This window comes from Cynocephalus volans, chromosome 1 (assembly GCF_027409185.1).
Source record: "Cynocephalus volans isolate mCynVol1 chromosome 1, mCynVol1.pri, whole genome shotgun sequence".
NCBI classification, from domain to species: Eukaryota; Metazoa; Chordata; class Mammalia; order Dermoptera; family Cynocephalidae; genus Cynocephalus; species Cynocephalus volans.
In genome coordinates this window covers 3,921,933-3,940,795 of record NC_084460.1, presented here as the reverse complement: position 1 = coordinate 3,940,795, position 18,863 = coordinate 3,921,933, and the positions used below count along the sequence as shown (strand labels likewise).

At 46.9% G+C, this 18,863-nt stretch overlaps 1 protein-coding gene across 1 annotated transcript; it reads left to right on the top strand.

The window, feature by feature from the left end:
* Nucleotides 1-10,137: 10,137 nt before the first annotated feature.
* On the top strand, nt 10,138-18,667 carry FKBP4 (FKBP prolyl isomerase 4). Its single transcript, XM_063101841.1, has 10 exons — nt 10,138-10,543; nt 12,342-12,486; nt 12,931-13,073; nt 13,861-13,981; nt 14,235-14,391; nt 14,968-15,058; nt 15,159-15,242; nt 15,502-15,687; nt 16,251-16,490; nt 17,863-18,667. The coding sequence occupies exons 1-10, from the start codon at nt 10,439-10,441 to the stop codon at nt 17,968-17,970; spliced, it is 1,380 nt and encodes a 459-aa protein (XP_062957911.1). The 5' UTR covers nt 10,138-10,438; the 3' UTR covers nt 17,971-18,667.
* The last annotated feature ends 196 nt before the right edge of the window (nt 18,668-18,863 follow it).

The window sequence follows — 18,863 nt, the reverse complement described above, 5'->3', positions numbered from 1 at the left end:
GCGATCTCTCCTGAGCACCCAAAAAAGTCTTCCTTGTGTCTTATCTAGTTTAAGTTCACTCATTCTGCCCCTGAAGAGTTTACTGAAAAACAATCAGAATGGCATCGTAAACATTGTGGTCATGTAAAAACAATACCTGTCCTCCATTTGGTAAGACACAGCACAAGTGAGGAAAGATTGCTCCGTCCTCAAGGAGTTTGTTGTCTCACTAGAAGACAAGGCATCTATCCCACACCTGCTTCTCCAGAACAATTACAGAACTGTGTAAGACCTTCTATAATGAAATACTGAACTCAGTCACTGAGCACTGAAACGTGCAGCATAGGAAATAAGTGTTCTTAGTTAGGTGGAGCTGTCAGGGCAGAGTTCCTGAAGGAGGCTGGGTTTGAACTGCCCTAAGCTAGGTAGTAGGAAAGAGAACAGAAAATCGTTGTCCAGTGGTTCAGAGGCATCCTGGGTCCCCGGGTCTGGAGTCTTAGTCAGAGATCTCGAGGTGGGGAGTCATAGGGGTGAAGTCTCCCAGCCCACATTCTCACTACTGAGAGCCGTGCCACCAGGGCAGGGCAGCAAACACAACTGCATGCCTTTCCAGCTCCCAGACAACAGTATGCTTTGGCCTCCTGTGCAAAAGACCACCCTCCAACAAATCCCAAATGCCTTTTCAGGCTGCAGAATGGTGCAGTGAAGTGCTGGGTAGCCTGAAAAACTGAACGCGCTGACAGCGCCATGTCAGAGCACCATCAGTGAGGCCAGGACCAGTATGGAGACTGAAGGATGGGGCGTGCTGACGAGTCCAGTGAGCCAGAGGGTCCCAGAGGAATCGGGTGGCCTTGGCCTCTCAGTCTCCCCACCCCTCATTAACCTCACTGGTTCATGGAACTGTGCCACAGTGTTTTAAAATAATAAATAACATCATGCCAGGTGATGGAGTTTGGATGTGTTGTCCCCTCCAAAACTCAAGTGGAAATTTGATCCTCAATGTGGCAGTGCTGGAAACTGACTGAGTCACGGGGGTGGATCCCTCATGAATGGATTAATGCTCTCCCTGGGGGTGAAGGGGTAGTGAGTGAGTTCTAGCTCAATTAGTTTCTGCGAGAGCTCGTTGCTTAAAAAGACCCTGGCACTGGGCCGGCCCGTGTCTCACTCGGGAGAGTGTGGTGCTGATAACACCAAGGCCACGGGTTCAGATCCTATATAAGGGATGGCCGGTTAGCTCACTTGGGAGAGCATGGTGCTGACAACACCAAGTCAAGGGTTAAGATCGCCCTTACCGGTCATCTTTAAAAAAAAAAAAGACCCTGGCACCTTCTTTCTTTCTCTCTTGCTTCTCTCTCTTGCTTCCTCTCACCATGTGATCTGCTTGTACCCGCTGCTGCCTGCCACTTTCCGCCATGAGTAGAAGCAGCCTGAGGCCCCTGCCAGACGCAGCTGTCCCAGAATCGTAAGCCAAATAAACCTCTGTTTTTCATAAATTACCCAGTCTCAGGTAATTCTGTTTGAGCAACACAAAACAGACTAAAACACCAGGTTTGCCTTCCCAGCAGAAATGAGTGAAAAGAGCTGCAAAGAGTTGTCCCCAGTGCTTGTTTCTTTCCAGTCCAGCTGCCTTCCCGAGGCAGTAGACGTGGGTGTGCAGTCAGTCACCCAGCCCACTGGGTTGCACCAGGCCTCTGATGAGCCACCTAAATGCTCCACCGGGTGAGTGGTTTTTTACCCTCTCAAGACCAAATTTCCCTGCTTCCAAAATCTAGCAGTCTCCACCTAATAAATCTCCTCTCCTACTCTTCCAACACACTCTACTCCATCTAAGATTCCTCTTTTCTCTGTGCTGCAGATGCTCATGTCCACCTTGGGATCGCTTTCCAACACTGTCCCCAGCACCTGAAGCACCCTGCTCCCTTCAACTCAGAGCAACACAGTGGAAACAAAAACAACAGACACTCAGAGCCAGAAAGGCTAGCTTTGAGTCACAATGAACACTGAGCACCTGCCTTCCACGGCTATAAAAATTTTCCACAAACTCGGTAGCTTAAAAACAACAGAAATTTTTATCTTACAGTTATGGAGATCCAAAGTCCAAAATTAGTCTCAGCATGATAAAATCAAGGTGTCAGCATGGCTGCGTTCCTTCTGAAGGCTCCAGGAAGACTCTGTGGCCCCACAGCACCGGCCTCTGCTTCCACTGTCACCTCCTCCACGCCTCTGACTCCAACCCTCCTGACTCCCTCTTACAAGGACTCTTGTAATTACATTGGACTCAGCTGGATAAACCAGGATGCTCTCACCATCTCACGATGTTTAGTTTAATCACATCTGCAAAGTCCCTTTTGCCATGAAAGATAAATTCACAAGTTCTAGGGATTAGGATGTAAACATCTTCAGGGGCCATTATTCAGCCTACCAGAGTGATATTATATATTACACATATATATCTCATATATATGTATAATGTATATAACGAATATATATATCTTATAAATCAATACGAAAACAGTCTGATTTTTTTAAATGAGTAAAATATTTTACCAGACACTTCACCAGAGAAGATATACAAAACAGCAAATAAGTACATAAAAAGATGTTCAACATCATTGGGGAAATGCAAATTAAAATCACAATGATATACTGCTGCATGCCCATTAGAATAGTTAAAATCAAAAGATTAGTCAGTGTTGGCATGGATGCAGACCAAATGTAACTCCCACACATTGGTGGAAGTACAAAATGCTACAGCTACTTTGGAAAACAGTTTAGTTGTTCTTTATAAAGTCAAACATATACTTACAATATGACTCAGTAATTCTTCTCCTACCTATTTATCCAAGAAAGATGAAAACATATTTCCATACAATGATTTGTGCAGAGTGTTCCAGCAGCTTCATTCATAGTAGCCACAAATTGGAAGTAACCCAAATGTCATTCAGCTGATAAATGGATAAACAAACTGTGGTACGTCCATACAAAGGAATACTATTCAGGAATAAAAAGAACATATTATGATACACACAACAACATGAATAAATCTCAAAAGAATTATGCTGAGTGAAAGAAGCCAGACACAAAAGATACACACTGCATAACACTTTTATGTGAAATTCTACAAAAGGAAAACTATGGTAAGAGAAAGCAGCTGTGTGGACATAGGGGCAAGGGAACAAGGCTGGGAGGCATGAACCACAGGCATGATGAAAATGCTCTATATCTTGACTGTTATGGTGATTGCATGGCTGCACACACTTACCAAAACTCATTGAACTGTACACCTAAAGACAGTGAATTTTAACATCTGTACGCTTTACCTCAATAAAGCTGATCTTTAAAATCAATTGTGACGGCTACACCACAATGTGAATGTACTTAATGCCACCAAACTGTGCATTTAAAATGGTTAAAATGGTAAATTTTATGTTATGTATATTTCACCACAATTAACATTAAAAAAAAAAAAGAAACCACACGAATGCATTCTATATACTGGCAAAAAACAGAGAAAAACTTCAGAAAAGAGCATTTACGATAGTACCAACACCAAAAAAATATCTAGGAATACATCTTTAAAAAACTGTGCAAGACCTCAATACTGAAAAATGTAAAACTGCTGAAAAATATTAAATACCTAATTGTTAATGGGTTGGATGATTCAACATTTTAAGATGTCAAATATCCCTAATTTGATGTATAGATTCAAATTAGATAATCCATATCAAAATCACAATATTTTTTTTAGACATTGACAAGATGACTCTAAAGTGTATACAGAAAATCAAAGAACCTAGACTAGCAAGGCAATCCTGAAGAGGACAAAACCGGAGGATTTAAATACCAGATATCAAAACTTATTTTAAAGCCATAGCAACCAAGATACTGAAGTATTGGCACAAGAATAAACTAAGGCCAATGGAACAAAAAAAGAGTCCATAAACATCCATAAATATATGGTCACATCTGGTAGACAAACAGTGGCCACCATAGTTCAATGAGGAAAGGGTGGTCTTTCCATAAATGGTGCTGGGTCAATTGTACATCCATACAAAAGAAAAAAATCTTGACTCCTTACCTTATTTCATATGTAAAATGAATTTGAGATGAATCATAATCCTAAATGTGAAAAATTTTTAAAAAAGGCTTCTAAAAAAATTTTTTTTAAGGAGATTATCTTCATGACCAGGGCAAAGATTCCTTAACCAGGACATACATAAAAATCACTAACCGGGCCGGCCTGTGGCTCACTCGGGAGAGTGTGGTGCTGATAACACCAAGGCCACGGGTTCAGATCCTGATAGGGATGGCCGGTTCGCTCGGGTGAGCGTGGTGCTGACAACACCAAGTCAAGGCTTAAGAACCCCTTACCAGTCATCTTTTAAAAAATAAAAAAAAAATTTTTTAAATCACTAACCACAAAAATAAATAAATAATAAAAATAATAAAATTAAATTAAAATATTTGTTCATCAAAAAATACCATTATGTGACTGAAAAGGCATGTCACAGACCAGATGAAGATTATTGCAATATATATCTGTCAAAGTAAATCTTATCTATAATATAAAAAGAAATCCCACAAACTGATAATGAAAGACACTGAAATCTTTTAAAATAGGCCAAAGATTTTATTTTTTTTATTTTTTATTTTTTTAAAAGATGACCAGTAAGGGGATCTTAACCCTTGACTTGGTGTTGTCAGCACCACGCTCAGCCAGTGAGCAAACCGGCCATCCCTATATGGGATCCGAACCCATGGCCTTGGTGTTATCAGCACCACACTCTCCCGAGTGAGCCACGGGCCAGCCCCCAAAGATTTTAATAAGTACTTCACAACAGAGGCTATCCAGATGGCCAATAAGTATATGAAAAGGTGTTCAACTTCATAAACTACCAAGGAAACAAAAGTTACACAGCAGTACATCCCCCAGAAGGGCTAAAATTAAAAGGACCGACAATACCATGTTTTAGTGACACGTGGAGCAGCTGGAACTCTCATACACTCTCAGTGGGAGTGTTAACTTGATATCAAGACTTTGGGAAACAGGCAGTATCTACTAAAGGTAAATATAAAGAAAATTCATGACCCACCAATTCCATGTCTTAGATACATACCAAACTGAAATGAGCATTTATGCTCACCAAAAGTCAGGTAAAGAACATTCATGAAAGTTGTATTCATAAAAGCCAAAAACTGAAAACAACCACAATATTATCAGCATTAGAACGGATAAAGTGTGGTATATTCAGACTACAGAATATTATAAAGGAATGAGAAGTAATGAAGTCCCTCTCTATGTAACAAAATGTATAAATATCACAGACATAACACAGAATGAACGAAACCAATCACTAAAGAGTACATACTATGAGATTCCTTTTGAATGATGGTCAAAAACATCAGAACTAATGTACTGTGATAGAGGTCAGAGTAATGGTCACTCTTGCAAATGGTTACTGACTGGGAGGAGGCATGAGGGAGCCTCCTGGGGTGTTGAGAATTTCTGTGTCTTGATTTGGGTGGTAGTTTTGTGGGTACCTATAAATGTAAAATTTTATCAAGCTACATGTTTAAGATTTACCTCATATTCTTTCTTAAGTAAATAAATATGATTATCCATCTTTCAAGATTTTTCTCAAGTTCTGGCCCTCCGCGAGGCCTTCCCAGAATACTTTTCCCTTAGCAGATGTCGCTCTCCGCGCTTCGAAGCTCTGCCTCGCTGGTTGCCCTGGGTTTTGCTCTAATTCTCTGTATGTACGAGCTCCTTAAGGGCAGATTAACTCTGCTGTAAACTCTACGCACCCCACAGCCTCTAGTCTGATCTGGGAATCTAGTAGGTGCTCAATAAACATCCTTACACCAACCAACCATCTACAGGAAGTGAAAATTAGTGGGAAGAAGCCTTGAGGACAGGGGCTGAGGTACATTCTCCATCATTCTCTTTCCCTTCACATGGGAGAGAAAGAGAGGCTGATTGGGGTGTCAAGTGATTAGCTGATGAAACCCCTGGCAAACCAAGAGACCCTTAAAAAAAAAAAAAAAAGATACTCCACCTCCCCAAAGGTGTATGAGTCTATCCAGGAAAAGACTTGGTCTGTCCATGAGTCTGTGTGACTATCCCCAACCGTGGCCAGGGCTCGCAGCAATCTTTTTCCCCATGGGGAAATTAAACCTGAAGAAGCAAACCCAAGGACCTACCAAAACAGCTCCCCGGGAGAAGGCCAATGACAGAGAGAAGGGCCACTTAACAACACCTCTGTGGAGCCTATGGGTTAAATTCAGAGATGCTCTGAGTACATATTCTTCTAAATGCTGAAAGGATAAATATTTAAGTCAATATTTGATTAGACTAAAACTGACTATTACCAACACAGAATGAACGTTTGGATACAAGAGTAAATCTGAACTCTTATATAAATTTTTTAAAGTCTCTTTTAAATTAATTAACTAATTTTTTTTTTTTTTTCACATTCTAAGATGTTGTTGCAGAGCATTTGGGGGAAGGTGGAGGGGGAAAAGGGAGGGAGGGAGGGTGGGAGGAGGAGGAAGGAGGGAAGTGGGGCGTGATTGAGGCCCGTGGCACCCCGCTCATTCCTTCAGGGGAGCCCAGGGGGCTCCCCATGGTGGCTTGGTGGTCTTTGCTGAGCTGGATGCAGTCATGGGGGGGCGTGGCTGATGCCCTTGGCACCACCCTCGCCTCAGCTCAGGAGTCTGGGATGCTTCTGGCAGCAGCTTGGTGGTCATAGCTGGGCTGGATGCGGACATTAGGGGGCGTGGACAAGGCCCTTGATCACCCACTCTTGCATAAATTTTTATTACTATTACAATTCAAGTTATTTAAAATGTTAAACTAATCACAGAAGTTTGACACTATGCTGAAAGAACTATAGTTTCTTAATTTCTCTGTAGTGACAGCAGCTAGGTTACTCCTGTGGTCACTACAGTGCACATTTATGATATTAAATACATGTTTACTTTCAAATGAGTGTGACAGAGGGTATTTTTCCCAAATGACAATCCTTGTTCTAGTTATGCTAATTAGACATGATGAGAAACACATGATCCTTGATCACACACAAGTTTGAGGAAGCTAGAAATAATGCTGAAATAAGCATTTGGCTATTTGGCCCTCTGAAGAACGAGGCTAAAGCCAAATTTCAGCACATCTGTAGATACAGTAGGATGAAAAATAACTTTTTTTTCTGCCCCTCAGAGCAAAACAAAAAATACATTTTTATGTGAAGCCAGAAATTAGATTTTATAAAAGAGAAGGAAAAAACCCTTCTTTCAGCAGGACAACCACTGAATATCCTGTCCCATTCCAGCGGTCTACAGGTCTACAGGCTGAATAAAACATGGCACTGACCACAATTTACCTTCTCACTACGTGTCACGTACTGTTTTAAGTACTTCACGCATAATAACCCATTTAACCCTCAGCGAAAACCCGGATGAGATAGGTATTCTCATGACTGGCATTTCAGAGAGGAGGAAAAGTCGCCCAAGGACTCATGGTGAAGTCAATGATAAAGTTGAGATTTGAACCTGGGTAAACGAATCCAGAGCCTGTGCTGGACTTTGAACCCATGTGAATCCAATCCAGAGCTGGGGATCTTAACATTTACACTACACAGGTCTCCACTATGTGCAGACCCCACATATAGGAATACTATTTTAAAACCGTATGTAAATGGAGCTGTAATCACTAAAGTGAATAAAATGTTTTATGAAATGTGTAGTAACTCTTTTGTCAGTCAAGTTTGTGTTTCTCAATCAACAGGCACCAAAAGTACCAAGAAATTATATTAGAGTCTTTAACATTTTTTGGCATTACATTTTTGACATAAATTATACTGATAATGTCCTAACTCTTAGTTTGGGTGGCAGATTCCCAAGTTTCTCTGTATTGGTATGCTGCATGACATATGTGTGCATGCATACATGTACACACTCATATACTCATCTCATATTCTTCTGAATGACTCAAATAATACATAATTTTTTCAATGTTTAAGTGCACTGGCAGCCTAAAAAAATCAAAATATCAACTGTAGAAAACAAGGGGTCTTCACGTGTTAAGGCTCAGAGTCAGGGAGATGAGCCAGGGAAACTCAGACAGGCTCATTTGGGCAATAACAAAGCTTTTAACCTAAGCATGCGTCACCTACAGATGAAGGTGGATAAAAAGTGCTCTCTTCCTCGTGTAGAAAGGGGAGATTGTGGAAGACTTCTGAGTGGTATCAGTTAAACATCTTTGAGAATACTCATTTAAATGGGCTGGGGAAGGGATAAGGAGGAATGAGAATAAAACACCCGTGCATTTCTACAATGAGTATGTATAAGTTTTGCAATCAGAAAAATAAATGTGAACAACCAGGAAAAATTCCAGAAGCAGTAAGGTCCTACTTATAAGACCCCAATGCCTGTGGCATTTACTCCTTCGCTGCCTCACTGGAAACCTTGTCCTCATGCCCTTCCACCCCATCCTTCCTTCTCTTACAGACCTTTGTTAACACCTTGTCCCCAGCTTCAGCACAGCGCTTATCACATTAGGATAATAACCATTATTTATTAACCACCAGCTTGGAGGGTAACCCTGTCATAGATACTATACATACATTTCCTCTTTTTTAACCATGAAATCATCCTCATTAAGAGATGCCACTCTCTCCATTTTACAGACAAGAAACTGAGACATAAAGATTAAGTAACTTCCTCAAATTAAACAGCTAGCACAGGGGCAACCCAGATCTTTCCTTACTGCAAAGCACCTGCTCTTTCTGTGTTATGACGTAATGTTTACGCAATGGCAGGCACATCTGAAGGGCTCGATTTGTATGTGCTGAAGGGAACAAACGGAGCTAGACCTATGCTGCCTGCTTCCAATGAAGAACACACAAGAAAGCTTTACTGTACAGGTGGACTCTTCTATCCCCACTCGTTCTGCCAGATAATACCCAACGGCCCTGGCATTACAAGAAACCACCACACGCAGGGGACCAGCAGTTGCACCTGTGTGATCACTGAGTTCCCGCACGCACACTCCTACCCACCTTCCCGGTCCCCTGCAGTGGTGGTGGGCCTTGGCATCGTTACTTCTGCAGAAAAGAAACAGATTTAATCCCTACAGAGACAACCCCGCCCCCCCTCCCCCCATATCCTCTGAGGGTATCTCTAGTCACCTAAAAAGAAATTTCTTAGCTGTGGCTAAACTCATAAAATGCTGGAGAAATGATTTTATTTGTTCTACATCTCCTATTCAAGTTCCATCAGAAGGGACCACGACGAATTAAGTCACGATATTGAAAGTTCATCTACAACAGCTTTCTTAATTACCTACCTGGATGATACTGTTCGCATAAAGCAGCAGTGCCAGGAACGTAGGGAGAGCTCCCCGCAAAGAGGTTTATTATTGGAATAAAGACTCATGCAGCCAATAGCTCCTTGACACCACTCACCAGGCACCAAGTTACACTGACACCAAGTGCTGAGGAAAATCAGGACCCTCTGGAGATGGACCACTTGGTCACACGACCGTGGTTTGGGGTAGGCAGGCGCCGCGCGGGCAGTCGATAAACACTTGCGAGCCGAGCACTGAGAAGAAAATATACCTTCCCAGGGGCCCTTAGTAAAACAGAACGACTTTTTCCGTGAGTTGAAACCATTTTTGATTTTAAGGACTAACCGAAACGGCAGTTTTATTATTGTCGGGAAGGTCCCTTCAGTACGCGCCCCAGTGAGCGTTCTTGGCCGGGCGGGTCCTTCTTGCCAACCGGCTGCTCCCAGTATTTTAAAGAGCTGAGGGCAACATGTGGCAGGGGCCGGGTCTTTCCCGCTCTGGGGATATCGAGGTTGCCGCCCCCGGGCCGGGCGCTGCCCCCGCGGGCAGAGGGGGCGGCCGCGCCGTCCGTGCCGGCGCCCCGGGGCCGCGCACATCCGCCTCCCCGGCTCCGGGCAGACCGCGCCGCGGCCGCAGTGCACGGGGCGGGTCTGCGGCGGTTGGCAGGCTGGGTTTGGGAGTGATGACGGAGATCGAGAAGGATCTAGAAGAATCCAGCTAGGCCGGGAAACGGGCGGGGCGGGGCCGGGCCCCAGAGACCGAGGGTCCCAGCGTGAGGGAGGAGGTAGGCAGCCTGGGGGAGGAGTGAACCAGAAAAAGAATTCATAAAGGGGCCCCCAGCCCGAGGAGCCCGACCGGCTCGGCCGCCGCCGCCGCCTCTAGAAAGTTCTCCACCCCGCCCCCTCCGCCCCTCGCTCCCGCTCCTCCCAGCCCCTCCCTCGCGGCGGGGTGGGACCAATCGCTCCCCAGGCCGCTCACTCCGCACCTCCTCCCGCTCCGGACTCCGCCGCGGGCTGCTAGCGCGCCGGCAGCACAGGGATCGGACCTGCGGCCCGTCCGCCCTGCGCCCGCACGCAGCCCCGCGGCCCGGAGGGCTTGGCTGGCGCCCGAGCGGCGATGACCGCCGAGGAGATGAAGGCGGCCGAGAGCGGGGCGCAGTCGGCGCCGCTGCCCCTCGAGGGAGTGGACATCAGCCCCAAGCAAGATGAAGGCGTGCTCAAGGTGAGGGGCCGGGGCCGGGCGCCCGACGCAGGCGCCCTTCGCCGAGCCCGGGAGCCCCCGGCCGGGGCACGGGTTGGAGACGCGCTTGTGCAGCCTCGGCCGGCGGCCCGGTGGGGCGGGCGGCCGGGTGCAGCGCCTTCCTGGACCGGGCTGCGTGTTGGGGGTCCCGAGGGCGGCCCCACGCTCGGAAGGGGGCGGCCTAGGTGCGCGGCCCCTTGCCGGCCCGGGAAGGCGGCCGAGGCTGCAGCGCCAACTCCGGCGTGCCGTACCGTGCCGTGGACAGGGGCGGGCACGCGAGCCGCAGCGAGGGGCCGGGCCTGCGCCCACGCCGCCAGCCGTAGCCAGGGGTGCGAGAGCTCGGCCGCCCTGGCAGATAAATAGTAGCCAGGACAGGAAACGCGCCCCGGAGCGATTCCCGGCTCGGAGGCCTGCGTGTGCCGCCCGACGCCCCCTCCCCGGCGCCGGGAGCCCGTGAGGTCAACGGCTGAGCCACGCCGAGCCCCTCGGCGGCCCCGGGGAGGCGGAGCGGTGCATGCCGGGACCCGTAGTTCCCTCCCGCGCCCTCGTTTTCCCCAGTGCGGCTCCTGGTGTGGGGCGGGGGAGGTGCTTGCTGCGGAGTCTGCTGCTCAGTAACGGCTGCACTGCACATGGCCTGGGGAGCGAGGGAGGTCATGTTGACCTGGGTCAGGGCTACCCGCTGTGCTTCAGAGCAGGTTCCGCGGATGGTCCAAGATGGTGAAATCCAAGCCTGCATTTCATGCCCTCTCCCAGCCATTGTTTCTCCTCGTCCTGGCTTCCTAGTGCTCAGCTCCACGCTTGTGTGACTTGGGCAAGTCTTGACCTGGTCCCCACATGCATTTGTCTGCCCCAGATACTTGGGACCTCGATCCCCTGCTCTGACTGTTCTCCTGTGGGCATGTGGCTTCCCCTTCTCTCTCCAGTGTCCTGCCGTTTTTTTTACAAGGTTGTTACTTCAGGAAGGGTCATTTCCCCATTTATTCTCCACTCCTTCCCATTTACTTTTCGACTCCTCAAGGCCTGTCTTTCTGTCATGGAAGTTTTCCGTTAGGGAAACACACACACGTACCAGGTGGCCCGTGGGATCACCTTTTATAAATGCTAAAGAAGAGATGCAGAAGCCTGTAAGTACCTGGGAAATACTCCAGCCCAGAAATAAAAACTTAATTAACCTACCAGTGAGGAGTCCGACTCGGAGGTTAGGGCCCGATGGAGAGCCTCTGTGCTCATCTATAACCTGGTATTTTCTTTTTACCCGTTTTGAACTGTTCCTATTCTCATATTGCTCATTCCTTTCGTTTTCCTATCTCCGAACCAGACTCTGATCCGAGGACCACCGGCATTTAGGAAGAATGAGGAAATTTAGCAGAAATACTTTTCCTTTTGCTGATGATAGTAATAATCTTTTATTCAACTCTCTGCCAGTTTAATTTTTTGACAACTCTGGGAGATAGGGATTATCATCACTAGTTACAAGTAAGGTCTGGATGGAGACTTAGCCAAGATTATACAACAAAAATTTGAACTCTGATCTTTTGTCTCCAGTTTTCTAAACCAAGTCTTGCAGCACCTCAAGAAAGGAGGGGAGATTAGTTGCCTCCTAACCAGACTACTAGTATCAGAATCGTTTGAAGATTAGTCCCTCGATTCTGCTTACATGTAGGCAGGGGATGATGAAAACAAGAGTCCCTTCATGTTCCCCTCAGAGGCTTGCAAGTAGTTTTGGTGCTCCTTTCTGCCCCCATCCCTGGGGTACTCACTTCCTCCCCCTTCCTCCCAGGTCATCAAACGAGAGGGCACAGGCACGGAGATACCCATGATTGGGGACCGAGTCTTTGTCCACTACACTGGCTGGCTGTTAGATGGCACAAAGTTTGACTCCAGTCTGGAACGCAAGGAAAAATTCTCCTTTGACCTGGGAAAAGGTAGGCATGGTTAGTGGGCCGGCAGGTTAGGCTTCAAGATAGCTGTAAGCTGTCACAAGCAGAAGCCGTATCCTCAGACCAAGCTTTGAGGAGGAGTGGTCTACCGCAGTCTGTACTTTCTTTTTTTTCTTTTGTTACTCTTTTTGTTACACATTCTTCTATTGTTCTTAACTATATTGATTTCTGTTTCCCCCTCCTCTTCACCTCTCAGCATCTCACTTCCTTTTCAGTGGTTGGCTGTCTTCTTGAACTCCTTTGTTCCAGAGTTGAATGATCTCTAGACTTCTGAGACCTAACAGCACTTAATGCAACCAGGCTTCTTACCTCCTGGTCTCATTTCTAAAGGGTGTCCAGCTTCCCCTTGGATGTCACTCTTTGGGGGCACTGTTTGAGCCCATAGTCAGACCCCTGCTAAGGGGGACCTGTTTTCCTCTGTACCTGCAGGGGAGGTCATCAAGGCTTGGGACATTGCTGTCGCAACCATGAAGGTGGGGGAAGTGTGCCACATCACCTGCAAACCAGAATATGCCTACGGTTCAGCAGGCAGCCCTCCAAAGATCCCCCCCAATGCCACGCTTGTGTTCGAGGTGAGTGTCCGGCCACAAAGATCCAGGCAAAGAGCCAGGCCTTATCTCAGCCCAATGCCTGGCTGCCCTCCAGCCCTTCCTGCCTTTTGGAGACAATGTAGCCAAGGCTGAGAGCCTGGCCTTAGGAGGAGGAGGGATGGAGAGGGCAGCTGGCTCTGCTGCTGCTGCCAGAAAGTGGCCAATAATGGAGGCTTCATAGGAAGAGGTGGCCACAAACCCTTCTGCATACTCAAAGCAGGTAAGGGGTGAGGCATCTTTATCTCAGGAGCAGTACACAGAGGAGATTTTAACTGAAAGGAGTCCAGAGATCAGAAACTATATAGTTATAAATAGCAGTATAGAATATTGGGGGCCGGCCCCGTGACTCACTCGGGAGAGTGCGGCGCTGGTAGCACCAAGGCCGCGGGTTCGGATCCTATCTAGGGATGGCCGGTGCACTCACTGGCTGAGCTGGTGCGGACCACACTGTGCTGAGGGTTGCAAACCCCTTACCGGCCAAAAAAAAAGAATATTGGTACTCTGGAGATCAGAGGAAGGAAGAAATGCCTCCCTCGTGGGTCAGGGGGACAAAGAAAGACTTCACTGAGCAGATGGAACTTTACTCTGTTCAGTCTGCAAATGGTTGAATCAACCAGTGGACACCCAGAGAATGTTCAGAAGACTGCTGAGATGTCAGGTCAAATCCGGTCCGACAGTTACCAGGGGCTCTTCTGGATGAGAGGTTATAGTTCACTGTCGATGAGTTAGTGTGGGAAGGAGCTGTGTCACCTTCTGTCTCATCTCACAGGTGGAGTTGTTTGAGTTCAAGGGAGAGGACCTGACAGAAGATGAAGATGGCGGTATCATCCGCAGAATACGGACTCGGGGTGAAGGCTATGCCAGGCCCAATGAGGGCGCTATTGTGGAGGGTGAGACAGTACAGTCTGACGTTTCAGCCCTCATTCTGACCCTTAGGCCCTGGGTGGCTTTGGGAAAGTCCCTTCCTTTCTCTGAGGCTATTTTCTCATCGTTGGACCATACCCTCTTCACATCCCTCTTGAGAACACAATGGGGGGTTCTTGGGGGCCAGAAGTGATGGGGTGATGTAGGGAAGCTTATGGCATCCTTCCTCAGACACCTGCCCTCTCATGCCTCTGGTACATTGCCTCTCTTGCATGCCAGTCGCTCTGGAAGGGTACTACAAGGACCAGCTGTTTGACCAGCGGGAGCTCCGCTTTGAGGTCGGTGAAGGGGAGAGTCTGGATTTGCCTTATGGGCTGGAGAGAGCCATTCTGCGTATGGAGAAAGGAGAACATTCCGTTGTGTACCTCAAGCCCAGGTGAGGGGTGGGCACTTTGTAGAGCCAGCAGGCAAACTGGGGTCAGAGATCTAAATGTTCACTGCCACTCTGGGCACACCAAAATACATGCCATCATGATCTCTTCGCTGTATTTAGAAGAGACAGTCTGCATTGTCACGATTGTTTACATCTCCTTGGATTGAAGCCTAATCTTTTCGGTCATAGTTCCTCCAGATTCCCTCCACTGCCAACATTAAGATTTTCATCTTCCATTAATTCTTTCCATCATTAACGTTGTTTATTGAAACATACCTACTACGTGTCAGCCACACAGCTGAAAATTCTAGAGGTTCAAAGACTAGCAGAACATTGTTCTGCCTTCTAGCACTTCACTGTTCAGCGAGGTACCATTTAAGTTAGTAATTGTACCACTGTGTAGTTCCGACTTATTAGGAGGATATAGACGATGCTAGGGGACCACCTAATTGTATGAAGAGGTCACAGATGATTTTGCCAAACAGGAGACATTTGGCCCAAGTCTCAAAGGATGGGGAGGCACTTTCCAGGAAATGGACAGGAAGCCTTTTGATGGCCCAAGTTTTTTCACCCCTACAGCTATGCTTTTGGCAATGTGGGGAAGGAGAAGTTCCAAATCCCACCACATGCCACACTGAAATATGAATTACACCTCAAGAATTTTGAGAAGGTGAGTTTGTTCAAGGTCTTCCCTATTGTGAAGTCAGGTCCCACCTTATAGGTGACTCTGGGATAGCTGACAACTTTGTTTCTCCCCCGGGACATGGCAGGCCAAGGAATCTTGGGAAATGAGTTCAGAGGAGAAGCTGGAACAGAGCACCATAGTGAAAGAGCGGGGCACTGTGTTCTTCAAGGTGAGCCCACTGTCATGGTCCTAAGACTGTCCCACAGAGGGCTATTCTGGGTCCACCCTTCCCACTGCTGGCTGAGATCATTTTCTGCCAAGAAGTGGATGGGTAGGTACCTGCAGTCTTCACCCAGTATATCTGAGCTCACTGGTCTTGTTGGGGGGTGGAGGTGGGATTCTCCTATATCCGTGGATCACTGACGTCGCAGGGTATGTTAGCATGGTGCCACTCACTATGTCCTGAGTGCCTGAGCCTCCTGTTCTAGGAAGGCAAGTACAAGCAAGCTTTACAACAGTACAAGAAGATTGTGTCCTGGCTGGAGTATGAGTCAAGTTTTTCCAGTGAGGAAGTGAAGAGAGCACAAGCTCTTCGACTGGCCTCCCACCTCAACCTGGCCATGTGTCATCTGAAACTACAGGCCTTCTCCTCTGCCATTGAAAGTTGTAACAAGGTGAGGCCCCTTTAGAGGACATGGAGGCACCAGTCACAGGCAGGGTTGGGTGAGCTGCCAGCATGTCTGGAACTTGACCTCAGTGACTAGGGTAGGGATAGATCCGTGGGAGCTCTGAGATGATGGGCCCAGAGGCACAGATACAAGTAGTGAGCACTTTGGCTTCAGTGGTAGTGGCAGTTGGGATGGGCGTTGGAGGAAGCACTTGTTTTTAGCCTCCCTCTTACCTGTCTGCTTTATTCAAAAGAGAATGGAAACATCAGAGGTCCTCCTCCTCCTTCACCCAAAGGCCTGGTGTCTTCTCTCTTCCTCTTGCACTAAATGAGGTCCCTTCCTAGACTTTGGTCCATTCCCAAGCCTTGCTCTTGCTGGGGTAGAGCCAGCCAATTCCGTTCCTCCCAGCGTTACGGCGGGCCAGTTAGAGCAAGGTGCTGATAACACCAAGGTCCAGAGTTCCATCCCTGTACCCCAGACCCCAGAAATATAAATATATAAAACCCAGCCTTGGCCTGATGAGCTGTAGGACCTAAGGTCTCACCATCTTGCTTCCTCTGCATCCTTAGGCCCTAGAACTGGACAGCAACAATGAGAAGGGCCTCTTCCGCCGGGGAGAAGCCCACCTGGCTGTGAATGACTTTGACCTGGCACGGGCTGACTTCCAGAAGGTCCTGCAGCTCTACCCCAGCAACAAAGCTGCCAAGGCCCAACTGGCTGTGTGCCAGCAGCGGATCCGCAAACAGCTTGCCCGGGAAAAGAAGCTCTATGCCAACATGTTTGAGAGGCTGGCTGAGGAGGAGAGCAAGGTGAGGAGCAGGATGGGGCAGTTGGAATGGACAGAAAAAGAGGCATTTCCTTGTCCCCCTGCCCAACCCATCTGGCGTGGGCTCTTTATGCCTGTGGTTATCTGTGCCAATTGTGGAAACCAGAAGTTGCCCTATTCCTTGGAGCAGTAGGAGCGTGTGTGTTTCCTCGGTAGTAACTCCTGCCGATGGGGCCAGCATTCCTCTATGATCAGGGCTGGAAACCCACTTGAAGCCCTAGGGGAGTCAGGAGTTAAGTTACTGCAAGTGTACTTCTCTGATTTATGTTCTCCTTTGTGCCTGGAGCCTTTGAAGGAGGGGTGGGGGGGTGCGCGTGCCTTTGAAAGGAGCCAGGTGTGTGTGTGTGTATTAAGTAGGTAATATATTTACATAGTTAAGTTCAAAGTGCACAAAAGGCTGTGTAGCAAAAAGTCTGCCTCCCTCCCCTCAGAAGCAACTGGTCATTCCAGTATACGCATGCGTACACAAGCAGACACATTCATGTTGCTTTCTCCCTTTTCCCTAACAGAGAAGGCAATATAGCACCTATTTCCCATACTGTGCTCTTTTCACATAATAATTGCTGGAAGCTTATTTTACATCAGTATTTAAAAGAGCTTTCACATTCTTTTTTATCTTATGTAGTACTCCATTGTGTGGATACAGCATATCTTTTTTTTTTAATTAGTTCCCTCTTAGTGTTTCAGTGTTGTAAACCAGGACTATCCAGTAGAAATATAATGCAAACCACATGTGTAATTTAAAATTTTCTAGTAACCTGGCCAGTTATCTCAGTTGACTAGAGCATGGTGTTATAACACCAAGGTCAAAAGCTTTGATACCTGCACCAGCCATCTGCCAAATAAATGTTTTCTAGTAGCCATGTCAAGAAAGGTAAAAAGAAACAGATGGAATTAATTTTCAATATTTTAGTTGATACAAGTTATCTAAAATATTACTGCAATATGTATCTAAACAGTATGGCAATGAATTGTAAATTCATAATTTGCACATGGAAAGGTATATCTTTAGGACAAATCTAGAAGGAGAATTGTTATATCTGTTTAATTGTTAGAAATTGTATGTTTTCTTCACCTTTAATATGTTGTTTGCTGCAGGTCTATTTCTAAAAGTCCTTTATTCGATTTTAAGGAAGTTCCATTCTCTTCCAGATTTACTGAGATTTGTTTGTTTTTTTAAATTATGAGTGGGTACTGTACTTATTTAGTTTTCCCCCATGGAATTCATATGATTTTTCTCATTTAATTGGTTAATATGATGAATTACATTATTCACATATTTTCTAATGCTAAAAAAAGAAATTGTATGTTTTTTTACTTTTGAAAATTCAGCCCCTTCCTCTTCCTCCTTGCAGGCCAAGGCAGACATAGCTGCAGGAGACCATCAGGTTGACACAGAGATGAAGGATGAGCAGAAGAAGGATGCGGCAGGGAGCCAGTCTCAGGTGGAGACAGAAGCATAGCCTCTCCCAGCCCAACTCCTGCGGCTGCCTGCCTCCCCTGCTCTGTCCCCTACTCCACCCTGTTAGTTTTGTAAAAACTGAAGAATTTTGAGTGAATTAGACCTTTATTTTTCTATCTGGCTGGATGGTGGCTTTGGTGGGGAGGGGGAAAGGTATAGGCTAGGGGGACTGAGGTGGGGCATTAATTTCAGGTGGTGTCACCCCTCTTCCCTTCTCCCATTACACACAAACATATGTCCATCCACATATACTTATCTGAATGTTAATTTATTTTGCTCCCTGTTTGTTAGGTCCATTTTTCAAATGGTAGAAGGGGGCGAATGGTAGGGATGGGGTCTGATGTGAAACCAGGGTGGAGAGGGAGACTCCTGGGCAGCCGCTTTCCTCATCCTTTCTTTCTCCCAGTCCATTTCCAAACACGTGGCCTCCATGTGGGTGCTAGGGGCATGGGAAGAACCACTGCTGTGCCCATTATTTCTCTGTTCCTGTCCTCACCCCAGATGGTGTGGCTGTGATGTTTTCTGGTGTCATGGTGACCACCCTCTGTACCCACTTCCGGTACTTCCTGTATCAGTTTCCCTTCTCAGTCAGGTTGTATCCCCACCCCATCCCACCCCCAGCCTCTTCTCTGCACGTTGCTGAAGGTCCAGGCTTGCCTCAAGTTATGTGCTTGAGCAATAAAGTGGAAACAACAAAACCTGGGTGTCAGGCAACCTTTTCTGTTCGGGGTTGGGTGGGTGGGTGGGTACACTATGAGTAGGGGCAAAGTCAAGGGGGTCACCACCTAGTCCTCAGTCCAGCTGACATAAATGCGGCATCTGACGGGGATGCAGTAGTTGGGCAGGAAGCAGCCCCATGTGCAGGGCCTCCTGAGCACTGCACAGCCTGCCCCT